The 24,013-nt window shown below is 39.3% G+C and overlaps 2 protein-coding genes across 2 annotated transcripts; both read right to left on the minus strand.

Annotated features, from left to right (window-relative positions):
* Positions 1-6,719: 6,719 nt before the first annotated feature.
* On the minus strand, positions 6,720-14,543 carry smap1 (small ArfGAP 1). The gene is made up of 10 exons (XM_005925031.3): positions 14,242-14,543; positions 13,652-13,785; positions 12,543-12,628; positions 12,352-12,427; positions 12,105-12,167; positions 11,906-11,981; positions 10,000-10,127; positions 9,026-9,242; positions 8,057-8,394; positions 6,720-7,378 (listed from the first exon to the last, which is right to left on the minus strand). The coding sequence occupies exons 1-10, from the start codon at positions 14,357-14,359 to the stop codon at positions 7,244-7,246; spliced, it is 1,371 nt and encodes a 456-aa protein (XP_005925093.1). The 5' UTR covers positions 14,360-14,543; the 3' UTR covers positions 6,720-7,243.
* A 1,787-nt stretch (positions 14,544-16,330) lies between these two features.
* On the minus strand, positions 16,331-23,963 carry cenpk (centromere protein K). Its single transcript, XM_005925025.3, has 10 exons — positions 23,851-23,963; positions 23,526-23,615; positions 22,747-22,803; positions 20,980-21,043; positions 20,813-20,859; positions 20,646-20,728; positions 20,381-20,479; positions 19,574-19,709; positions 19,440-19,493; positions 16,331-17,222 (listed from the first exon to the last, which is right to left on the minus strand). The coding sequence occupies exons 1-10, from the start codon at positions 23,851-23,853 to the stop codon at positions 17,067-17,069; spliced, it is 789 nt and encodes a 262-aa protein (XP_005925087.1). The 5' UTR covers positions 23,854-23,963; the 3' UTR covers positions 16,331-17,066.
* Between the last annotated feature and the right edge of the window lie 50 nt (positions 23,964-24,013).

The following is a 24,013-nucleotide window of genomic DNA, read 5'->3' on the forward strand; positions in this document are numbered from 1 at the left end:
TTGAAGACTCACCTGTTCTCAGCTGCATTTGAATAAAGCACCAAATCCACACTTTTAAGCTTAAATTTCAAAACTTACATTTAACTACTGATTTTATCTACTGTTCTGATTTTATCTGTTTTGATTTTATAGTTTTGTTTGTTTGTTTGTTAATTAGTTAGTTAGTTAGTTTGCTTGTTTTAATCAATTTTAAATCATGCTTTTTATTTGTTTTGTTTCTAATGTTTCTGTAAAGCACTTTGAATCACCTTGTTGTTGAATTGTGCTATACAAATAAACTTGCCTTGCCTTTTGGAAATGGCATGTGTGGATGTACCATCCTAGAGGCTGTAGGCTGAATTGCAAAAATTTTAATCACCCTCAGTCTATATAAGTTTCCTCCATTATCTGGGACAAGTGGGCCATGACATTGACCAAAATCTTTACAATCAATTACTTTATAACAGAGGACCAAACATTATATATTATCACTGCAATTTTATGAATGATTTATAAACCACTGACTTTCCCACATAACTGGAAGAGGAGGTGTTTAAGCAATTTGGTTTAATTTGTAGAGGAGCCTCACCTTATAATGAATGTTACAACAAATAACTGTCATGTCATGTGCAGCATGAACAGGTTAATAACTGTCTGCACGTGGCTGCATAAAGGAACCCCATAAAAAGCGCTGCCAAGTTGCAAACAGGATTTCTGTATTTCCCACTGTTGTGGCTGCTTGCCATTCAAGGCTAGCCTGGGGCTTGTAGAGTGAAAGAGGAAGACACTTGGCATATAACAGAAATTCTGCTCAATCAAACTAATAATGAACTGATTGTTAAAGTCAGCATTGGCTGAATACTTTAGTGGATTTGGTCTTTGTGTAAAAGAAACCTTTCCACATCATACAGTGGTTTCATCCCCTGCAATAGTATCACTAATCTCTGGCTGTGTTCACCACTTGTTTTAACAACTTATCTGGTATAATATTTAACTTAGACAGAAAATGACATCCCAGCTTTTAGGTGGTGCTGAGTGCCAGGCTAAGCTAATTTCGCCATCCGCTGAATCACAGACTATAAAGATGAACATTCAAGTTAATTCAAGGGAAAAGTGAAGACATCTGGAAGCATCTTAAACCCGTATGTTTTCTACTTGCTACAAGGGAAATATTATTTTGGTTTTAAAAAGAAGTCCATGCTGGTCCCTATTAGGATAAAAAAACAAAAATAGGATCATAAAGAAAGTTGTTTACTGCAGGCCTACTTCATGAGTAACACATCAAAGTATGAGCATGAAGTGTCTCTTGGCTTCATAGTCAGATGTGCCCCATCCAGGCGGTAACCTACCCTCCATCATACATTAGCTAGAAGGTAGAACAACGTTAGCACGATTAGTGTCTTATTGGTAAATGGTAAATAGCGCTTTTTCTATTCCCTAAGGACCCCAAAGCGCTTCACACTACATTCAGTCATTCACCCATTCACACACACTGGCGATGGCAAGCTACATTGTAGCCACAGCTGCCCTGGGGCGCACTGACAGAGGCGAGGCTGCCGGACACTGGCGCCACCGGGCCCTCTGACCACCACCAGTAGGCAAACAGGTTAGTATCTTGCCCAAGGATATTTGGCATGCAGCCAGGAGGCAGCCTGGGATCGAACCACCGACCTTCTGATTAGTGGCTGACCTGCTCTGCCACCTGAGCTACAGCCACCCCATACATAATCCATACAAGAAACCTTCACACAATACCTTGCACGTAACATTTAACATAAACTGCAACAGTAACCTTTAGTTGTAGTCATACTTTTTTTTTTAATAACAGCTTATCTATTGGCACAGTTTTGAATTTCCACAGTCAACAGCAATTCATCACACTGGACAAAACACTTTGCTTTCTTCCTGACTGGGCAGGCTAGCAGTTGTATTATGTTCTGCGGCTAGCAGGCATCATAGGGTTGCCAACTCCCTGAAAAATAAATAAGGGACACCTCGTGGCCAGGGCCGGGCGACCCAGTTGTCTTCACCCTTCCCAGTGTGGTGAATTTTCTAGCTCTTTTTTTGTGTGTGAAATTATTTTTTTAACCATTTGACTTGAATTTGATTTAAGCAGATGTGTATTCTTTGTGATATGAACACATGTGAAACAAATGATCATTTAGCCATTTATTTTTAGCTCAAAATGACAACATTAACACAATAAAACAGGTCTCTTCTTAAACAGAAGCCTGTCATGCTTAACTTTTGAGAATATAAGTAAATCTTTCTTTAAAAGAACTCTGTCCTGCTTAACTTAAAATAATAGAAAACAATAGAAAGAAAAATATTCTTGTAACAGTGCACATTTAGTGCATTTAGTACAATTGGCTTCAGCTGAGGTATTATGCTAATCAGCTGCTCCTGTTTGTAACCCACTTGTTCCCATGATTACGCATCTTAACTCATCATCATTATTCATCTATGTATTACTTTTATGTATTAGTCATCTATTTGTTGTAATCATCTATCCTTACAGTTGTTTATTACGCAAAATAAATTATATTATCACACTTCTAGCCACATAGCGCTGATATTCACTGCACATGCCCATATTAACTTTTTCCAGCCAGGTGTTTTCCTTTTCCCATTCTTCCCTTTCTCTGAGGGGAACAAACATTATGCTGGGCAGACACTGTGCGGTTTTAGGCCCATTTTGAGCCGATTTTTGAGTGATCGGACCGATTTTGGCCTTCATCGTGCGTCGTGTAGTATACGTGGGGTAACGAGAAGTGATTAACACCTCACGACCAGCTCCCGATCATCAATCGCTCGTGAGCCGCTCACACTGCTCGCGCGCAAACACGTAAACGTCGGTGAAAAAGACGGAGCAGCGCGGCTGTGCAGCGTGTGATCTGGACACAAGCGATGGAGGCACAACTTGTAGAACTTTGGAAAGCTCATCCGAGCCTTTTCCATGTGGCCTCACAAAATTATCACGACCACAACAACCGTGAAAATAGTTGGATTTACACTGCTGCTCAATGTTTTTCATTAGCAGTTTAGCAAAGTTGATGGTGGTGGTGTGTGTGTCTGTGTGAGTGAAAGACAGAGAGGGAGAGCGAGCGACAGATTTTCTGTTATAACCTTCATTTTATGGAGGCACAGTGTGAGCACTCAGGTCGCATCAGAGCATCGGGCCGTATAGTGTGAGACCTGCATCGTGACCTACCAACTTCTAACCCCTGCGAGTCAATCGTGCAGTTTGAGCAGGAGCTGAATAACGCGACTGAAAAAATCGCACAGTGTCTGCCCAGCTTTAGGTGTACTGTCGTCCGAGACTTGCACCGCAGTGTCGGCGTTTGTTTCCCTGTTGGCCATGCTTCTTGTTGTGGTCATCTGTTGTCTTCCGGTATTTTCTCCGTAAGCGACCTTTCCTCGACCAATGAGATGAGCGGTAATCTGAATTGTCATACTCGAATTGTCATAAGTGTGCTGTCAGCTCATTGGTCACAAAGCAGGAGAGGGGCTGGGAATTATGTTTTCAAACAAAGTGTTAATTCCATAAACATTTATAGACTACTTTTGATTCTCACTGTATTACGGGACAAAGTGCGTCCCTTATTAGCTCAATACGGGACGTGTACTTTTGTTTCTAAATACGGGACGATTCCGTATTTTAAGGGACGGTTGGCAACCCTATTTAGCACAGACGTAGTACAGAAGCTTTACTGCACCTTTCAAAACTACTTCTTGACCCAATTGATAACAAGATTATATTAAGAAAGCAGAGTTTATTCAACACTTCACTAGGCCTGCTGTATATCAATGTGGAATTTAACTAAAGTACATTAACCTTTCCTATCAGAAAAATGTTTAGTTAAGTATTAAAGATGTCTGAAACAGCCTGATGTACTAGTTGGCAGCACTGTTAATGGTTCAGGGTCAAAAAGTCCATTAAGGGGCTGGTGAAAGCCGGAACATTCTTCACTCGGATGGCGGACTCTATTCTGGAGCATTGTACAGTTTGCCACACAAGCTGAGAGGAATGCCTAACCTCTTTGCTAAAGGTCTCAAACACTTCATGGCATCAGACCTTACTGTGAAAGTTTTCAAACTGGGTTGTAGTTGCAGCAGGGCGCAGAAACAGTTGAGAGATAGAGTGGAACAAGGCCAAACAAATTCAAGGGGCTTTCAAGCCCTGCCAAGCATGAGCTACATGTTATTTTTCAAGCCTCTGTAAGTGTTTTGATCATTCTGTGCAAGCAGAGTATTCGCTTTCAGCACATTCTCACCACTGAACACCTTTCAGGGACACATATCCTTCCGACTTAACTGAATGGTGGCTGTTTAACAGGTAGAGCTGGTTTGATAAGCCACAGCTTGAAGACCAGTATGCATGTATTTAGGCAAGGCTGTGCTTACAATAATGTTTACTACTATGAAAGAGGGAGCTTATCCCAAAGAATAGCTTTGATCCTGTAGCATTTTTCTCCAATGACTGTAAAACTGATTTTTCAAACCACATCCATTTTTAAAAGTTTCCCATAAGCTGGGTGGATGTGTAGAGGAACACATCCTAGCATGCAATAGGTGGAGAAACAAAAGACATGTCTTGTGTACTGAAAAGAACACAATTAAAATACCATTTAACAAACACAAAACTCGGAATAACTACCGGATGAAAAAGACAAAAACCACTTGATCAAAACTACTCTGAGGCAGACTGAAGCATATTTTCCCTACAAAACTGCTACTGGCTGTAAACACATAGTCTGACTATGATTTTCCAGCTCCTGCAAGGCCCACAAATTAACTTCAACAAAAGAGCATTCACTGCACCAGCTAAAAAAAAATCTTTATATACTGTATGTAATACTGCACAAGCAATGTTAGGAAGGGAGAAAACTCAGCAATTACCAAGTAAATAAAATCAAATACGTAAATACACATTACACCATGAGCGTATATCCGCAGAATAGTAAGCACACAGCTTATCATAGTAAGACAGGAGATTTGGGGCAAAGACTTATCATATATCTTGGCAAAGATTAATGTTACACTGCCACCAGGTGCTTGTTACCGCCACACTTTGGTAAGTAAGAAGTTGCTTCTTTACTGAGAGACTTGCTCTCATGCACCTAACTTAAACTTTATAACAGTAATACAGTGAGCATGGCATAGTCACATCTACATTGTGTTGCTGAAATGAATATCCATCAAAGTTCAGCAAACAAGCTCTAACTTGACTTACTTGAAGATGCTTTGTGTTGGTTTAGATTCATTGTGCTGCTATACAGAGCTCTATTGTTAAATAAAAGCCTCTAGCTCAAGTGAAGGGCTACAATGCGTTGGCATTACTAGCAGTGCACAGAGAACAAGTTACTGAAATAATGTAACCACAGTCCAGCGAACCTCATCCACTCTGCTCTACAAGAGGAGGAGTGACTCACAGCAGAAAAACGCCTTTGGTTCACAGCCCACAGGGACTCTCGGTCCGCACTATGGTGCAGTGTAGTTTGGGTCTTAAATCCCTTTTTTTTTAAGTCGCTGTGAAATACTTCTCTCCAGCTAAAACTTTCCACTGTCTCAACACTGTCATCTAGAGGACAGCAGCAACATAGTCTTTTAGAGAGCTGTGCTGTGCTAAATGTCAGATACTCTCGATGTTGGGAATCAGAATAGCAACCAGAGGTTACATGTCTCTACCAAGCAGTAAAATTCGAGTTAACTCGTGTGTAGGTAGGTAGTATCATGACTTCAAATGTAAAATATGGTAAATTCCTTCTATCCTATTCCCAATTTCAGGTTCTGGATAATGTTACGAAAGATGTTTTTGCAGAGCAATGTGATGTCAAGCTGTGATACATGACCTTTTGGATATAATTAATTCATCCAATTAGATATTTGTAGGATATTTTGTCGTCGTTTTGAAATATTGAATTATGGTTATTAAAAATTAGAATCAAGACACAGTGACCATGAGTTCAAGTGACTCGTGGTCATAGCAACTCATGAGAAAACTGATTGTGCCAAGTTTGAATATTCAATAAGTATTGCTTCAGTAAGAAGATGGAAGCGTACATTACTGGTTCTGAATTATAACCACCTCACGTGGGGAGGTTCTTGGTTTGCAAAGTACCCACCGTCTATTTTTCCATTCCATCTTGATGATAAAAATGTGTATTTCACAGCGACAATGTTCTCTTCCCGTGTGACTCTTCCGCTTGAAGGGGTGGCTCTGGGTGTGGTTCAGTTGGTCTCAGGAATAGTTTGCATGTAATCAGTAACCCCACCCAAGTGTGAAAAACCAACGCTTTTTGAACAACTGCCTCCATGAAAACAATTCATAAATGTAACCTGTGTCCTAAAATTGTAAGGACTAAGTAACAAAAACACATCAAATCAGGAACTTCAGTTTAGTTTATGATTTTATGAACTTTGGGCCTGAATGCTTGTCCCAGGATCGAGAAGCACAATAGGAATGCAGACTAGTGGATTTGTGAAGAGGGAGTCTCGTGCTTCCTCTATGTACAAGGCCAAAGTGCTTTGTGTGAGTCCGCTAACAAGAATGCATCCAGGGTACATGTTGTGAAGATTATTAAGTTCACTGTGTTTATTTTTAGGGCCACAGCAGAACTAGATCGAATGTTAGACAAATGAGAGAAATAAAAGTGTCCCTGCAACAATTACATTTCACCAATTTGAGACATAAAAAAAAAACTTTGACATCCGTTTTACAGAACACACGTAAAAGGAAATTATTTATTATCACTTTAATTTTATAGGGGAACCACCAAGTACTTTAAAAGAAGGTTATACAGCGCTGTACATCTGGGAGCAGTGTCAACTGACCTCATAGTCATACCCTTCTCCCTTTAAATACTATTCATTTAAATGTTCTATAATCTTATAATGATACAGTGATACAATAAAAGCTTGTTTAACTGGTCCTGCAGCTTTTCTGATATGTCGATGTTGATGATGGGACTGTTGTTTTCTTGTCATTTTTTCCAAAAAAGGAAAATAAAAGTTATGATCAAAAACCATACGACAGGCAGAAACTGCCAGGCTGTAATCCTGTATGACTCCCAATTCACTCACACAATAGAGAGAAAGAGAGACAGAAAAGGGAGAAGGAGAGAGAAAAAAAAAAGAGATACAATTTTCATGTTCTGAAGGCTGGTCCGTGATTGAAATGGGCATCAGTTCATAGTGAGGTACGAAGAAGCACATCCTGCAACCTCGACTTTTACTCTGCCCAACCACCGACCTGCATGAAGGCTCACTTCCATAGCTGTGTGCTCAGAGTCTGGCCAGAACCAGTGGGAGCCCACCCGCCCATAGCTGACGGAGGTTGACCAAAGGCCATCTGACCACCCGCACCATTCAGAGTCAGCCCTGACATCTGCTGGTTCACCTGGGGATGTTACAGAGGTTAGTGTGAGTAACACTAGAGCAGGATCACCTACATCTGACTTATTACCACGCCTTGCCTGGATTAGAAATAATCACTGAAGATTAACTGGGACAACATTATACTACTACCCATCCACCCGCTAGTAGTTCATTACTGAAGTTCTGACTGTGTCCCAATTCCACCCTGCGTGCTAACTGTAATAAAACTCTAAATAATGTAATGTTTTATGCTAATAATAGATTAGTCTTTACAGCTGTGAGCAGCTCCTACAATTTCTGCGTACACTGCATTATGGGAAATAATTGTGTACAGACAGCATGCAATTTTTGTAGCATGTGTACAGATTGCTTTGAGTTTATCTTCAGTTTAAGTGTCCACACTTACAACTAAACTACTTACAGTATATATTAGGGATTTAGTGCATAGTTACAAATCTGCTGCATGCTTGTGCTGCCATCTAGTGAATACTGGATGCTCTATCTCTACAAACTGTACAGTAGAGGGCTTCACAATGGACTATTGTGCAATGCACCAACTCTTCTAGGTGTGGTCACATTTGAAAAAAAAAAGTCTCCTGTCACTGTGACATACTTGAAACCAGTAGCACAAGTCTTAACATGAGGTCTCTTGTTAAATAACCTCACACAATGCTGCAGTACAGCGAAGCTATTTCCTTACCTGACCCATGTTCCACTGAGCCTGCTGGCCAGGCTGGATGGCATACATGCCCTGAGCAGGCATCATGCCTGTAGGCATTGCACCACCCTGTGGTCCCATCATCCTGGGGGCCATGCCCATCATACCGGTGGCTTGCGCGTTCCCCATGAAGCCATTAGGCATCGTCATCCCAACCATCATTCCTGGACTGGGCCCCATCATGGGTGCACCGCTCTGAGCCATCATGGCACCCATGACAGTAGTGGGTGGCATGGCTGTACCCATACCAGGGAAGGCCTGGTAACCAGCTGCTGCCTGAACAGGAAACTGCATCTGAGAGGGGCCCATGAACATGCCAGCTGAGAGGAGGCAAGAACATAAAAAAAAACAAGTTAGTTTTTGAGGTATGGGTCTGTTTTGAAAACTTGCTTGTGTGTTTTAAGGAGTCTGTTAGTTAAGCAGGAAGATAAGTCAGCAAAGCTCTGTGAGACTGAGCTGCAAAATACAGGTATCTACTTGTTCCTTGTGGATCATGTGATGTCACCACATTTGCATTACTTTAACAAGCAAAGTATTAGTCAAGGGCAGTGGTTCCCAAAGTGTGGGCTGTGGCCCTCTGGTGTGTTGCTAAGGTACTGCAGGGAAAAGGAGGCAGTTTACAAAAAAATAAGAACCAGTTTATTTTCAATTCAGTGGATCAATGACCTTAAAATACTGCATTGCATTTAAGTAACAAATAAGAATCCAGGGTTTCTGCATCTTCTAGCTCATCAATGGCAGGGAAAGAATTGCATCTATTAGGTGACAAAACGAAAGCTGTTAATGTAGACTAATTAATCCAATAAAAACTAAAAGGACTCATAGGTCAAAAAGAGTTGTGGTTAAAGTTTTAAGCATGACTGTTTCTACATAAAATAGATTTTTCTTCGTAACAGGGTTGATTTTACAATATGGCACTGGTGTTATTTCAGTTTGTGTGTAAATCCTTACCGGTGGGGGGCTGCTGGGACATGCTGTTAGTCCCATACAGAGACAAGATGGAGTCCTTGGACAGGGGCTTCTTGGCTGCGTCATCAGCTTTAGTGGTGCTACTGCTCTCACTAAACAGGTCGAGGTCTCCCTGTAATGACCCTGAGTTGGCTACTCCTCCTGACACTCCAGCTGCTGGAGCTTGTGTCGGAGTGCTTGCCGAGTTATTGGAGCTCACCTGGAGGCAGGAAAGAGATTAAGATGTTTAGAAGATTTAAGGTCTGATGACAAAAAAAAAGCACCCATTTTTGTGACAAATCTATGGCTCACACGGTTTTATTGTGTGCTGTACAAACGCAACTAAACAAAATTTACAAATTAGCAGACAACTACCATTAACAAACAGCAGTAGATCCTTCAATAACAGTACTGTTTGGGCAGTCTTGTTGGGGGGGCCTCTTTTAGCTATGTATAAATGTAGATCATAAATACAAAATGGGCCTATCCTGCATGATTACTCTGATTCAGCTGTGATCTATTAGTGAGATGTTAGTAGCCGACACCCCTGAAGGCTTGGTCTCTATAATATAGGTAACAAAAGAGAATTATTGATTAAATTGACTAAGTATTAATATATTTAAATTTTATACCTACCTGATAAATTCTTTGATTAATCAAAATTAATGAATGTGGTGATAATAAAAGTAAACACTGCATTAAGCCCCATTTCAATGTTAAGTCAAGAGTGCCTGATTTACTGCATTCATATTCTGAAGTGTGTTTCTGCCTCTCTTTCATTTAAACTCACTGTCTCTCAGCACTGGTGATGCTGTCATGTGGGCTATTGACGCTGATGGTTATCATTTGCCTTTTTATTTTTTACTGCACATTTAATTTCAGTTTTACAACCAGGCAACAGTGACTGTTAAGCCCTGCTGAGCAATAATCGGAATTTGGATTTAAATCTGAACTGGGAAATGCTTTCTCAATTTTACCTGAGAAAACTGAGCTGTGGATGTGGATGAGGGCAGGGGATTGGAGACCATGGGGCCGAATATATCCAGGTCATTATTCTGGCTTGTGCTTGTGCTACCGTTGTTAGCTGATGCAGCTGCTGGTGCGTCTGTGACAGAAAGAAGGAAACATTTGTTTTACAGGTGGAACTTAAAAAAAATACATCAGGAAATAATAGTTCCCACTACCCACTGACCATTTCCTGATTGTGGTCTGCATTAATTAAAAGATCTTTATTTAAAGTTCAGGAATATAATCCTTATAGAACAGGCTAATTGACCTAGAAAGGGTGTTAAAAGTGAACAGAACTGCTTTCATAAAATGTTTTCTTTTATTTTTTAAATATTCAACTGTAAAAACCTCCCACAGCTACAAAGCTGCCCACGCAGTGAGAACAACAGCTAGCGCAATAAAAAATTAATCAGCTTAGCCCATTTAGCTCACTAGCCACAGAAGAAAAATAACAGTAAACATGATATCCAAATAATGCAAGCAACCCTTAAGCCAGTCAAAAACACAACAGCATCTTCTTTTAACTGTAAATAAAGGAAGCCTCTTTAATAAAATGAATTAGTCCTATGAACCAAAAACCGATCACAGCTATAATGCTGAAAAAAATAAAGTACAGAAATTTAAAAGCAAGAACTAATGTGAAGATTTCACAATTTGATGACAAAGGCGCACACTGTTCAAACAAAACAGCTGAACATTAAGACAGAAAAATCTACATAACTTCCATTCACATCAGAGTTCCTCTTGGCTCAGAACGAGCTTTTGGGGAGTGACTATTTATGCAAACAGAGTTTGTCCTCATACTGTAAAGGAAACATGTTTGTGTTTATGCATTCTCCTTTATTTCTGACCATTTGAGAAATCAAAGTTGTCAAAAATGCATTAATAAATGAAAAAAAATTCTACAAAAGAAAAAAAAAGTGCCTTAGTTAATAACGCTTTGGAAGAAGTTGCTAAAATCTATCCATGCCAGAAAACCTTGCATGTACTAAAAGACCTACTTTAAGTGATCTAGCAATCAAGCCAAAAGAAAACCTATACTTGGTGCAAGGATGGCAGAGATATCTATGTTGTGCAATCCAGTGTTGCCCCTTCTTTCTTTCCTGCTACACTTACTTAATACTGATCCAACAAAAGTTATACTCTAGATAAACATCAGGATTTAAAGTAGAAACAAGAAGTTACATGTCTACTGCAGCAGCTGAAGCACTTCCTCTTTTCAACTCAAAAACCTTGCAGTGGTTTTTTTAAATTGAAAGCAACAGAAATAACATCACAGCCACAAGTAACAGCAGCGTGTTGAAAAGACGTCAGCGCAATGTTGATACAGACAGCGGAGAAGACCAAGTGGTGTTGCTATCTATCATTTACAAGTGAGATGGTTTAGTTGCTGTGTTACAGATATGCTGATAGTTGACGCAACCAAACCCTTTAAATATGGTACTTTCTCTCTCCTCCATTGTTTGGTAAACACATGCAGAGCCACATGTTTGAAACGAGAAGATGGCACAGCTAAGGGTGGAGACAATCTTTAACGCTGAACCAAAAAGTAAACAATCTCAGGTAACACCACAGCATCAAGATGCAGAGCTGAGCAAAGTGTAGAGGTAATCACCATCACATAAACAGTGATTTTACAGTGTAAATTACAGTGTATTTTGATTGCTAGATGTCATGTACTACATCCAGATATCACCTTGGAAACTTATCTATACTTAAAAATAAAAACAAATAAACTCAGACATATTAATTATCCTAATTCTGTACACAATATATTAGTCAGAACTTTCCCACAGCACATTCTACTCTCATTAAATCCCCCAATAAGGATGTCCTCTGGCGGTGGTGCTAAACTTGAATCATTTTCACACTCACCTAGGCCTAGTAGGTTCACAGAGGGTTCTGCAGTCTTAGCAGGGCTGATTTTGGGAACTGGCTTGGACTCTTCACTCTTTAAAAAAAATGAAAGGGTTGTAAAATTCAAAAGCAGAACAAACTTAGTGTGGATAAGAAAACAATGCTAAAGGGCATATTGAGACAGGTTTGTTATTACTGGAATACATGCGAGACTTACCTTGGTGTAAGATGACACTTTGCTTCCTCTGTCGGGCTCCCTTTCTTTCTTACTATCTTTTGGCTGATAAAAAAAAGAATAAAAGAAAGAAGAATGAGTGAGTACAAAACATTATGAAGATCTAGATCAGAATACTTTATTATTAACTAAGGAAATTATGTGGGTTACATTTGCTCCAAGAACAGACTAAACTTAGAAAATAGTACAATAAATGAATAATTTCATGAAATGTTTAGTCGATACATACACTGGTGCCATTGGTCACATTCTTGCTGTAGTATTTCTTCTTCTCATATTTATCCCTGATGAAGAATTCCACTGCTCTGAGGTAAGGGTTAAGAGAAAAATGTAACTCCAAGAAAAGGGAAAAAACGGTTAAACATATGCTGCATGGCACTTTTTTGTTACATTTGTGGATTTGCTCTAAGCGAAGGATACTGGTCTGTTTGAGGTCTTCTAAAGCTATCTGGAAGGTTGGCCTCATAAAGCCGCCTGGCCTTGGTATTACCCATGTCCTGTATACTCTGAAGAGAAGACAAAGATGTAAACAAAATGGATAATGTTAGGATACAGTGTTTCATTGGGGCAATCAATTGACTAAACACATGATAGGTTCGCTCATAACAAATATGGCACAACAGATAAAAATGGGTGTACAATACCTTATGTGGCACTTTTCAGATATGAGAAAATAGCCCCCAAGTGATAAGCCAACTTATGCAGTTTAACTGAATAGTTTATATCGTTAAGGTTAAAAATACTGCAATCAGTTTTGGTTTTAGTCATTGACTGAGGTTTGACACCAATATTTCTTCAATATTCCTGGTAATTAAGTATTTAACAACACAAGCCTGGATATTTTGAAGCTGTCATTAAAATGTCAACTAGTTGTTAGTATGACAGCAAGTTCACTTGTACAGTAATTTGCAGTTTAAAAAGTGGTTATTAAGGTAAATTCTAAATGACATAAATGAAGGGTATTGATAGTCCTGATGACAGTGCATAATGAAAATTAAAGCTTGACCCACATTACGGACAAGAAATGATGTCTTTAGCCACTGAACAGAATTTCCTGTTTTTGTGTCTGGCCAAGTTTCCTGAAGTGCAAATGAAAAATCAGCAATATTTTAACAGCTCTGAACCATCAAGGAAGGTTACATTTAGTGGAGAACACATATGCCCAATCAAAAAAAAAACATTTCACAGTTTCTAACCATATTTATGCTTACTGTACATAAAAAAGGATTAGAGAGCCAATAGTGGAATACTTGACAAAGACATTTAAATATCACATTTAAAAAAGGAGAAATGCATTCAGTTCTTGTGTTCATTTACATTTTCTTCTTTATTTATTTTCAGTGTATAGAAGTTATGGTACACCTTTAAGCTGTTTTGCATTTTTTGTATTCATGTTGTGCCAGTAAGCAAATCAGTCCAAAGAGGGACTTAGACCCAGAGTCCCTTGACCTCTCAGCCCCCAGGGCTACTGCCCGGTAGGTCAGTTCAGTAATGCACACAGGAAAAGTGGAAAAACAAGAAATCAGTACCTGGATTTGTTCTGTTGTCCATTGGTCCAGGTTGACTGATTTCACTCTGGATATGTGCACTCCCAGGTTCCTGTGGATGCCAGCACATCGGATGCAGATAAATACCCCCAGATTCCAGGATGCCCATCTTGGACCTGTTAATGACAGTTAAACCCAGTTTGGGAGGTGAAGATACAAAAATGCCGGAAGAAACACTCAAACATGCTAGTCTTTGTTGTGACTTGAAACGTAGGATGCAAGTTCTACATTCTTTGTCAATGATCTAATTTAAAAAAAAAGTTGGCTGAAGTTTCTTAGAAAGACCTGACACAGTTTGTTTACCGCTTGCAAATCCCGGTAACTAAGCAAACGGCGACGAGGGAGAAACCCTGTGGGGAGCTTATGTAGCTTTAGAGAAGTTAGCATGCTGGTTAACCACTTAGTTTAGCTTAAAGGGAAGAATGTCAGGTGACTAGCTTGGGCCAGTTAGCTAAGCTAAGCTAAGAAGCGCGGATGTTATACTGTTAGTTACCGTTACTGTTTGATTCTGAGTGAAACTGCTAACTTTGTACAGTTAAACAATAAAATCGCCGACAAAACGAACACCGCACCTTTCGCCTCGCAGTCGGCGCAGTACTTGTTGTCTTCCTCTCTCAGCATTTTGGACAGGATGGCCTGGTGCTGTTCGTTGAGTTTTTGGGCCTTCTCTCTCTCCGAGCGTGTCGCCATGCTGTCGGCTTTGATCGGGCAATCTTAATTAAAAGAATTCTAATTTATTCAGTGGTCAATCGAGAAAAGTTTCCGATAAAATAGCATAATCAGAGGTATGATCGCCTCCGACTGGGATATGAAAACACCCGGAACCGGAATCGCTTCTCCGCCCACAGGTATTCTATAGCTGACGCGGCGGCCTCACTGGATTGGATGGGAGGCGTGACGTTGAATGACGCAGAACGTTTCTGACGAAATAATTCTAACATTTCCGCCAAGAAACTGGAAGCTTAGCCTTAAAAGCAAGGCCCTAAACAAATCTCTGCAATTAAAGAAAATAAACACAAAAAACCGTCTAAGTATTTTAAGTACTTGGTAGCTGAAACCATCGATCATTGCATATACAGGGAGTGCAGAATTATTAGGCAAGTTGTATTTTTGAGGAATAATTTTATTATTGAACAACAACCATGTTCCCAATGAACTCAAAAAACTCATTAATATCAAAGCTGAATGTTTTTGGAAGTAGTTTTTAGTTTGTTTTTAGTTTTAGCTATTTTAGGGGGATATCTGTGTGTGCAGGTGACTATTACTGTGCATAATTATTAGGCAACTTAACAAAAAACAAATATATACCCATTTCAATTATTTATTTTTACCAGTGAAACCAATATAACATCTCCACATTCACAAATATACATTTCTGACATTCAAAAACAAAACAAAAACAAATCAGCGACCAATATAGCCACCTTTCTTTGCAAGGACACTCAAAAGCCTGCCATCCATGGATTCTGTCAGTGTTTTGATCTGTTCACCATCAACATTGCGTGCAGCAGCAACCACAGCCTCCCAGACACTGTTCAGAGAGGTGTACTGTTTTCCCTCCTTGTAAATCTCACATTTGATGATGGACCACAGGTTCTCAATGGGGTTCAGATCAGGTGAACAAGGTGGCCATGTCATTAGTTTTTCTTCTTTTATACCCTTTCTTGCCAGCCACGCTGTGGAGTACTTGGACGCGTGTGATGGAGCATTGTCCTGCATGAAAATCATGTTTTTCTTGAAGGATGCAGACTTCTTCCTGTACCACTGCTTGAAGAAGGTGTCTTCCAGAAACTGGCAGTAGGACTGGGAGTTGAGCTTGACTCCATCCTCAACCCGAAAAGGCCCCACAAGCTCATCTTTGATGATACCAGCCCAAACCAGTACTCCACCTCCACCTTGCTGGCGTCTGAGTCGGACTGGAGCTCTCTGCCCTTTACCAATCCAGCCACGGGCCCATCCATCTGGCCCATCAAGACTCACTCTCATTTCATCAGTCCATAAAACCTTAGAAAAACCAGTCTTGAGATATTTCTTGGCCCAGTCTTGACGTTTCAGCTTGTGTGTCTTGTTCAGTGGTGGTCGTCTTTCAGCCTTTCTTACCTTGGCCATGTCTCTGAGTATTGCACACCTTGTGCTTTTGGGCACTCCAGTGATGTTGCAGCTCTGAAATATGGCCAAACTGGTGGCAAGTGGCATCTTGGCAGCTGCACGCTTGACTTTTCTCAGTTCATGGGCAGTTATTTTGCGCCTTGGTTTTTCCACACGCTTCTTGCGACCCTGTTGACTATTTTGAATGAAACGCTTGATTGTTCGATGATCACGCTTCAGAAGCTTTGCAATTTTGAGACTGCTGCATCCCTCTGCAAGATATCTCACTATTTTAGACTTTTCTGAGCCTGTCAAGTCCTTCTTTTGACCCATTTTGCCAAAGGAAAGGACGTTGCCTAATAATTATGCACACCTGATATAGGGTGTTGATGTCATTAGACCACACCCCTTCTCATTACAGAGATGCACATCACCTAATATGCTTAATTGGTAGTAGGCTTTCGAGCCTATACAGCTTGGAGTAAGACAACATGCATGAAGAGGATGATGTGGACAAAATACTCATTTGCCTAATAATTCTGCACTCCCTGTATTTTGTGGAATATCTGCACGATTTCACTTTGTCAATTCGTATTTTATTTTCTGTACATTGTTTGTAAGTACAAACATAGTTTTAAACATGATTAAATGATCACCTCACTAAAACATTTACATTATGCTAGTTGTTTTCGTACAACAGTATGAAGATACCCAGAGATAATTTCTTTGGAACAATAATTACATAGCAACACCCACATCTAAAGTTTCCACAATTTATTAAACTATGGACAAGAAAATATATAAACACACACACACACACACACACACACACACACACACACACACACACACACACACACACACCATTACTGAACATATTTTCCTAATTTTCAAACATAATAGAAAACTGGTAAATGAAACCAAAATTAAGATTAATTTAAATTTATGCTGATAAATATGAATTCTCATGAAAAACAGACATACACATGGGATTTCTAGAAACACATACTTTGGATAAAACACTCATACATTTGAATAACATTTGAATATGTAAAAATAGAACTAGAAAAATAGGTGCGCTTACAAGACATTTTATCTAAACAGTATTTAAGAAGTCTAAATAGACAACCATAAAAAAGTATCTACATAGAAATGTTACACATGCATTTAGTAAATTCAGAAACACCCTAGCATCACTGTTTCTCCACCATGGACTTCCTACTAGCTTACAAAAACATGCATAATGATTTCCCTGCACAAGCAGACTCAGTTTCAGCACAGTGCTTTAGATTTTTAATGCACCAGTGCTTCAGAAAAAGGTTTCCAAGCGGATCTTAAAGTTATTCTCATGGTGTCTCACTGCAATTCCATAACGGAGCAGCATTTCTACATACGGTGGCCAGAATGTGTCATCTATCGCCACATAGGGGTCGTGCGGTGTGTTCAGAGCCTTGTTCATGAGAATCTGCAGGTTTATAAAAAGGGAGATGAAGACCAGGCTGAAGCATATTTGCGGTAAAGGTACAAGTTTAAACAGTTTTATAAGTTTAGAGTTTTATTTTGCCTTTACTTCCTTTACTTATTGAAGGAATAGGTGATGGCCACTAACAAAAATATAGGATATTTACATGATTATCAAGAACAGAAACATTCGATCACAGAACAAGTTAAAAAGAAAAAAAAAGAAAATCATAAAAGCTGCTCTCAGGTCTAAAGGTTAAGTTGATATCATGCCTTTTGGTACACATCAGCTTTTGCTGCCACGGGTGATCATTACTGTGAATCGATTAATCACTACACTCTCGCTTTTATAGCACTTACGTCAGCCTTTTTGTCCTTTTACTTTGATAAACAAAAAGCAACATGACACACCCACACAGTCCACATGCGTCAGACCTGCTGCTTTCTTTGCACTTGTGTGGTTAAAATAGGGCCTTAAACAGCATCTCTATAGAAAATGTAACATTAATTCATTTCCAGTTCCACCACAGCCAACAAACGTAGGGCTAATTTATATTTGACTTGTCGACATAAGAAATATGCAGCTGTTAATAATTAAACACATATTTATTCTACTATAATAGGTCAAATATCTGTTTTGTTAAATGGCTCTCCTATGTGCATACCTCAAAAGGCATCCACCTGAACAGCGTTAACAACACTGATGCTACCATCAAGCATTGTCCCAAGAAAAGTAGCCATTAAGAAATGACTCATAGCTAAAGAACCACATCTCTTAGGATGTGTTTTCCATAAAAGTTGGTGGAGTGCCAGCTCTTTCGTCAAGGTTGATAACTGGGGGGGTTTATCAGAGATAATAAAATTATCTTCAGCAAAATCTATCATTTATCTCAATATCCAGGATACTTTTCAGTCTCATACAAAAGTGTCAGTGGTTGATGTGAAAAAAGGAAACACTATGTGTGAAGCTATCTTCAAAACAGAAGTATTTCAAATATTGGGATGAAAATTTAGGTTTTTTTTCCTGATCAATGTTTTACTACTCCATTCCCTAATGTAATTCACCCCACCTTGAACTCATCTTCCACTCCTACCGCACACCTCACCAAGGTCTGGCTGTTATCGTACATGTCTGGCACCAGCCTCACATGACTTCCTCATGCTGTACCACACTTCCTCTCTTGGCACCCTATCATACCCTGTTTGTAGATATACAAACACACAGTACAACTCCTTTCGACCTTCAATATTTCTCCATTAATACTATAAAAGCAAACATTGACTCTGTAGTGCTATTTCTGAGCAAGGAGCCATGCTGCTGCTCACCAATCATCTCCTCTCTTCTCAACCTAGTTTCGAAAACACTTTCCCATATCTTCAAGGTATGCCTCATCAACTTTATCCCTCTATAATTGCTACAGAGATGCACATCACCCTTGTACTTGAAAATCTGTACTTCATTCCTCAGGGATCCTCTTACTCTTCAGGATTGTGTTTTCTCATTTTCTTCATTCATGAGCTCCTTCAGGCGCTCACCACACTCTCTTCAATTGTTAGCACATTTCCATTTCTGTGATAACGTCTTACATATCACATCACATGCTTCATACAAGTCATTTTCACCTTTCTTAGTGTCCAGCCTCATATATAACTCAAGCCTTGTACTTTGCCACTTCTCTCATTGTTAACCTCCCAGCACTCATCCATTTTCTTCATCTCCCAGACTATCCCACTTTTTCTTTGCTAACCTCTGCATTTGAACAGATTTTTTTTACTTCCTTCTTCCAAAACCAAGTGTCCTTGTCCTTTTTCTTCTGCCCAGAGGATACCCTTTGGGCAGTTTGCCCCAGAACATTAGCTCAACTTTGCCAGCCATCTGGCAACACTTCCGTACCACTGACAGCCTGCCTCAACCCCTTCCTGCACTCTCCACAACATTCTTCCTTCTTCAACTTCAACTTCCCTTCACTCGCTTCCTCTTCTTCATGCCCAAAGTCATCATACAGACTACCATCCAATGCTGCCAAGCTACATTCTCTCCTGACACCAACACAGGGGGCCTCTATGCGGTCCATCTTTCCTTTCACATTTCTCTCCTCAATATCAAACCTCATCACCTGTTTCATTCACCTACCTGTCCAAAGCCAAATACTGAGATTTTTTTTGATTACATAAAAAAACTTGAGTTAAACAGTTCGTTTTTTTGTATGAGAAAACTCACCTCCAGAATTTCATTGAGTGAAATCAAGTTTTCATGAATCTCATGAGGAACGTTCTGAAAATTAAGATAAAAGACTGTAAGGTGCAATGAATTCATAATAAGGCACTTTTCACATGCAAAGCCATAATCTACACCTTCTTCTTCTTGTTTGTACTGGAATCCTCCTGAGGGAGAGGAACGTGCTTCTCCAGGATGTACGCCAAGCTCTCCATCAGCCTTTCCTGGTAGACCTTCATTTTCTGTATTTTTTCCTTGATGTCCTGCAGTATCCTGTAGAATGCATGCACATGCATCAACATTTCACTCTTCTTCTAAGTTTATAAGATTTATTTTTCTACTTTTAAGATTAGGCTTAAAATTTTCCTTTTTGCTAAAGCATATAGTTAGGGCTGGATCAGGTGATCCTGAATGCTCTCTTAGTTATGCTGCAATAGACGTAGGATGCTGGGAGATTCCCATGATGCATTGAGCATTTCCTTTTCAGTCACCTTTCTCACTCACTATGTGTTAATAGACCTCTCTGCAATGAATCATACTTGTTATTAACCTCTGGCTCTCTTCCACAGCATGCCTTTTTTCCTGTTTTCCTTCTCTCACCCCAACCGGTTGCAGCAGATGGCCCCGCCCCTCCCCGAGCCTGGTTCTGCCGGAGGTTTCTTCCTGTTAAAAGGGAGTTTTTCCTTCTCACTGTCGCCAAAGTGCTTGCTCATAGGGGGTCATACGATTGTTGGGTTTTTTTCTGTATGTATTAGTGTAGGGTCTACCTTATAATATAAAGCACTTTGAGGCGACTGCTGTTGTGATTTGGCGCTGTATAAATAAAATTTCATTCAACTGAATTAATTTATATTACCCTTGAAGCATTTCTGTTTTCTGCTCTATTCTGTGTAAATAAACACCTGATCCCTTTTGGTTTAGTGTGACGCTGCCATCCTACTCACGTATGTTCTGACAACTTCTCCTTTTCAATTTGAAGTCGTTCACTGTGACCACTGGCAGCAGCCAGCACCTGTTTCTTCTCCTCCAGCCATTTTAGCTCACTAACAACAAACACACAAGCATCACATTTTCACAACTATACACAAAGTATAGCAAAGGGAAAGTCTCTGGATGGTCTCCTTCATCCAATCCTGAAAGGCATCCATAAAACCAGAAGAAGGACAGTAAATAATGTAATATGTACAGTGTAACAAAAGTGTTACATACAGTTCCTTAGTCTCTTTCAGTTTGTCTCTTTTGGCTTCAAAACAGGAAGCAACCATCTCAAGTTCAGAGCACAGCTTGTGCATCTATGGAAAAAGTAAAGATTACATAAAGTGAGTGATGCATGTAAATGAGCAAAAGCAATAGTTCACTGTTTAACTTAACCACACCTCTTCTTTTCCTGCTTCGAGCAAAATCTCAGAATTTTCTGCCAGCACTGCATGAAAAATAAAAAAGGTCAATTGTATTAAAAGATAAAGTACACAACATTTATGATTTCTTTCTTTTTTTTTTTTAGAAACCTGAAATCACCAGTTGACCAGAACTGATAACTTACATTGTGGTTCCACTGTCGACCACTGCTTCAGCTCAGCTTCTGTTGCAATCAGTCTTTTTACTGACTATAGAAGGAAAAACAGTCACGAGGAATAGAAATTACAATGATGAGCCACAGTGAAGCTGTCTGACATAAAAAACAAACAAACACAAAACTCACTTTATCAGCAGCTACTCTTGGTTGCTCCCTGATTTACAAGGAGTCGGCACAGCAGGAAGCTCTACAAATATTTAATCTGGCAGGTTTTTACACCGGATGCCCATCCTGACGCAACTCCAAAGAGATGTGCATCTCCTCCTGGGATCAAGCATGGGATTTTTTGCTTGTTAAGCAAATGTGTAAACTACTACACTATGGAGCCAAGGGTGCATTTGACCAGGCATGAAATGCTATGTTATTGCCAGCTGGAGTCTCTAACCTCACCATTTAAAGCACACTCAGCTGTTCCTTTTAGTGTTGCCACTGCTGATGCTCACAATGTTTACATTTTTTTACTGCTTGAATAGCACTAATGAGCTGTTTATGACTATACAAACTATTAAAACTAATTGCTCTTTTTGTAACGTATCTTGCCTCTGTAAACACCTTTCACATACAACATGTTTATGATTAATGCTAATTTTGAGCATCAACGGAAACCAAAAGTGCCATCTTGGCCTCTTCATTAAGTCATTTTATGCAAAATTCATATGTCCTGTAACCATGATACATGTAAAAGATGTTAATATTAATGATGCAAAGATTGTGAAATTCTGGGCTGGTAGCTGCTTGAAATTTGCAGTATGGCTGATGATTAATCCAATGTTTTGTTGGCATTTTCTATTATTTAGTTTTTGTTGTTCATTTTCTTGTTTGTGTTGGGAAAATAAAGAAACCTCTTTGAATGATCGCGTACAAAGACAAATTTGATGCTGTAATGTAATGGCTGCAATTGATTAAGATATTTTATTTGCTGATAGGCCAAAGGAACCCACTGACGTAACCATCATCCAATTAATCAGCACACACGTAAAGAAATGCCAGAGGTGTAACAATTTTGAAACTCAGACCAAAACCGCAACAAAAGAGAGTTTGCAATACTTTATCACAGTTCCAATTTACAATACCAACTACGAGCCAAAAGCTCCTAATTGTTCCTAATACACGGACATCAGGCTATTAGGAGAATCAGAAGCTACTGGAGCCTAAATAAAGTAGGCAAGAGTATTACTATGGAGATTAGCATGGTTTATCTGGTGAAAATTGTAATGTTTATGCATCATTCAGGTAACAAACTGGAATTACTCACATATCGGGTCTGTGATGGAGTATATACTTTTTTTTTCTTACAGTTATTTTCTACCACATTTAAAAAAAACTGACAAATGTTAAAAACCATGTTAAAAAAGATATGAATTTTCTCAGATATTTAAAATTAAGGATTTCCACATTTTTTCTGTAACATTAACCTCCTAGGACCTGGCGTCCACATATGTGGACATCACATTTTCGGTTGTCTAGACCACAATTCTAAATTTTGCTCTACAAGGGCCTGATGTCCACTTACGAGGACATTATATTGCCACTGTCCTATTGAAATTTAATTTGAACGTCCTCATATGTGGATATCAGGTCCTTGCAGAGAAAATCAGGTAAAAAGATAATTCTTTGTTTTTACATTCATCAGGTCCCAATCAGCCCAAATAGCAAAGAGAAAGAGGTTGGATCTTAGGAGGTTAAAGCAGCGAAAGCAATGAACAAGTGAACATTTGGAAACAATCATCTCACCTGTTCTTGAGGATTCTCACAAAAATCTGGCTCACACAGTATAATCTCATTCTGAAGCTGTAAGACAAACACAGTTTATCATTTTACCCATTTATCACAAAGTGTGTGACAAGGGGCTAGAGATAAAGTATCTACACATTTACATATGTGATGTGGTCAGATTTTGGTTGGTTCTAGTTTACTAGCCTAGTCAACTATTTTGATTCTCAGAAGAAATGTGGTTCAAGAAAAAGATCTCTGAATGCATCGACACTGAAACCTAATGATGATTACCTGAAAGAACCAAATCTAAGATAAAAAAAACAAAACAGGTAAGAGTGTTAACAGCTAAACAACAGAGCATAGGCCTATCATATAAGACTATGGAAAAAATATTTAGTTTCTATTCATAGTATTTTTCTAATTATACAAGAAAGTGGAAAAATGTACTGAATTATAATGTAGTAACTCTGAACAAATTTTGCCAAAACCTTAACTTGCATATCTTGATGCATGCTCAGTCAACCAGTTAAGAAAATGTAGTTTTTAGCAGAACTGTTTCATCATTAATCCAAGTGACTTCTTCAAGAACAGAATCAACTTTTTGAATCTTATGTAGAAACATTTGTGTGAAAATAAAAGTGGGAAAAAAATCATATCAACTTCAGTAATATATTTCTCACGTTGTACCACCTCTTGGTCACCCCACTTGTTGCAGTAGCTCCATACTATCCCAATCCCCCCAAAACAATATGTATGGTAAGACAAAAAGTTTTTGGACACACTGGATTCACATGTACCTTTTCCAGCTGCGCAAACTGCTCCTCACAAATGTCCAGCAGCTCAGATTGGGCGGCCTCTGACAGCTGCGCTGCTGCCCGACCGTCTGCCTGAACACGTAAACAACAAAGACGCAGATTCGTGTACGTTTTAATCTAAAGAAAAACTGGAGCGGTGCAAGTAGGTACAATTTCTTCTAGAGCTTGTTAGCTACAGGCTAAGGTGAAAAGTTGAATGTACGTAAACACACGTTAGCAAGGCATGTAAACATTATATAATATCGTGCGTTATATTAAGCACGTGTAAATGACGAGAGTTTTTTTTTTAGACGACGATCAGTCTTACCATGTTTAACAACAGTTCCCTACTTCACGGACCACAACACTAGACGCTACTCGCTTTTCAAAATACCGCCAACTTTGATGACGTATCATCCGCGACAGAGAGGATGTTGGTGAGCGCCATTGTTGCGCTAAAATGCGCAAGCTTGTTAAAACGTTTGTAAACG

Source organism: Haplochromis burtoni, unplaced genomic scaffold (genome assembly GCF_018398535.1).
Source record: "Haplochromis burtoni strain Fernald_Lab_line unplaced genomic scaffold, NCSU_Asbu1 Contig_70, whole genome shotgun sequence".
NCBI lineage: Eukaryota > Metazoa > Chordata > Actinopteri > Cichliformes > Cichlidae > Haplochromis > Haplochromis burtoni.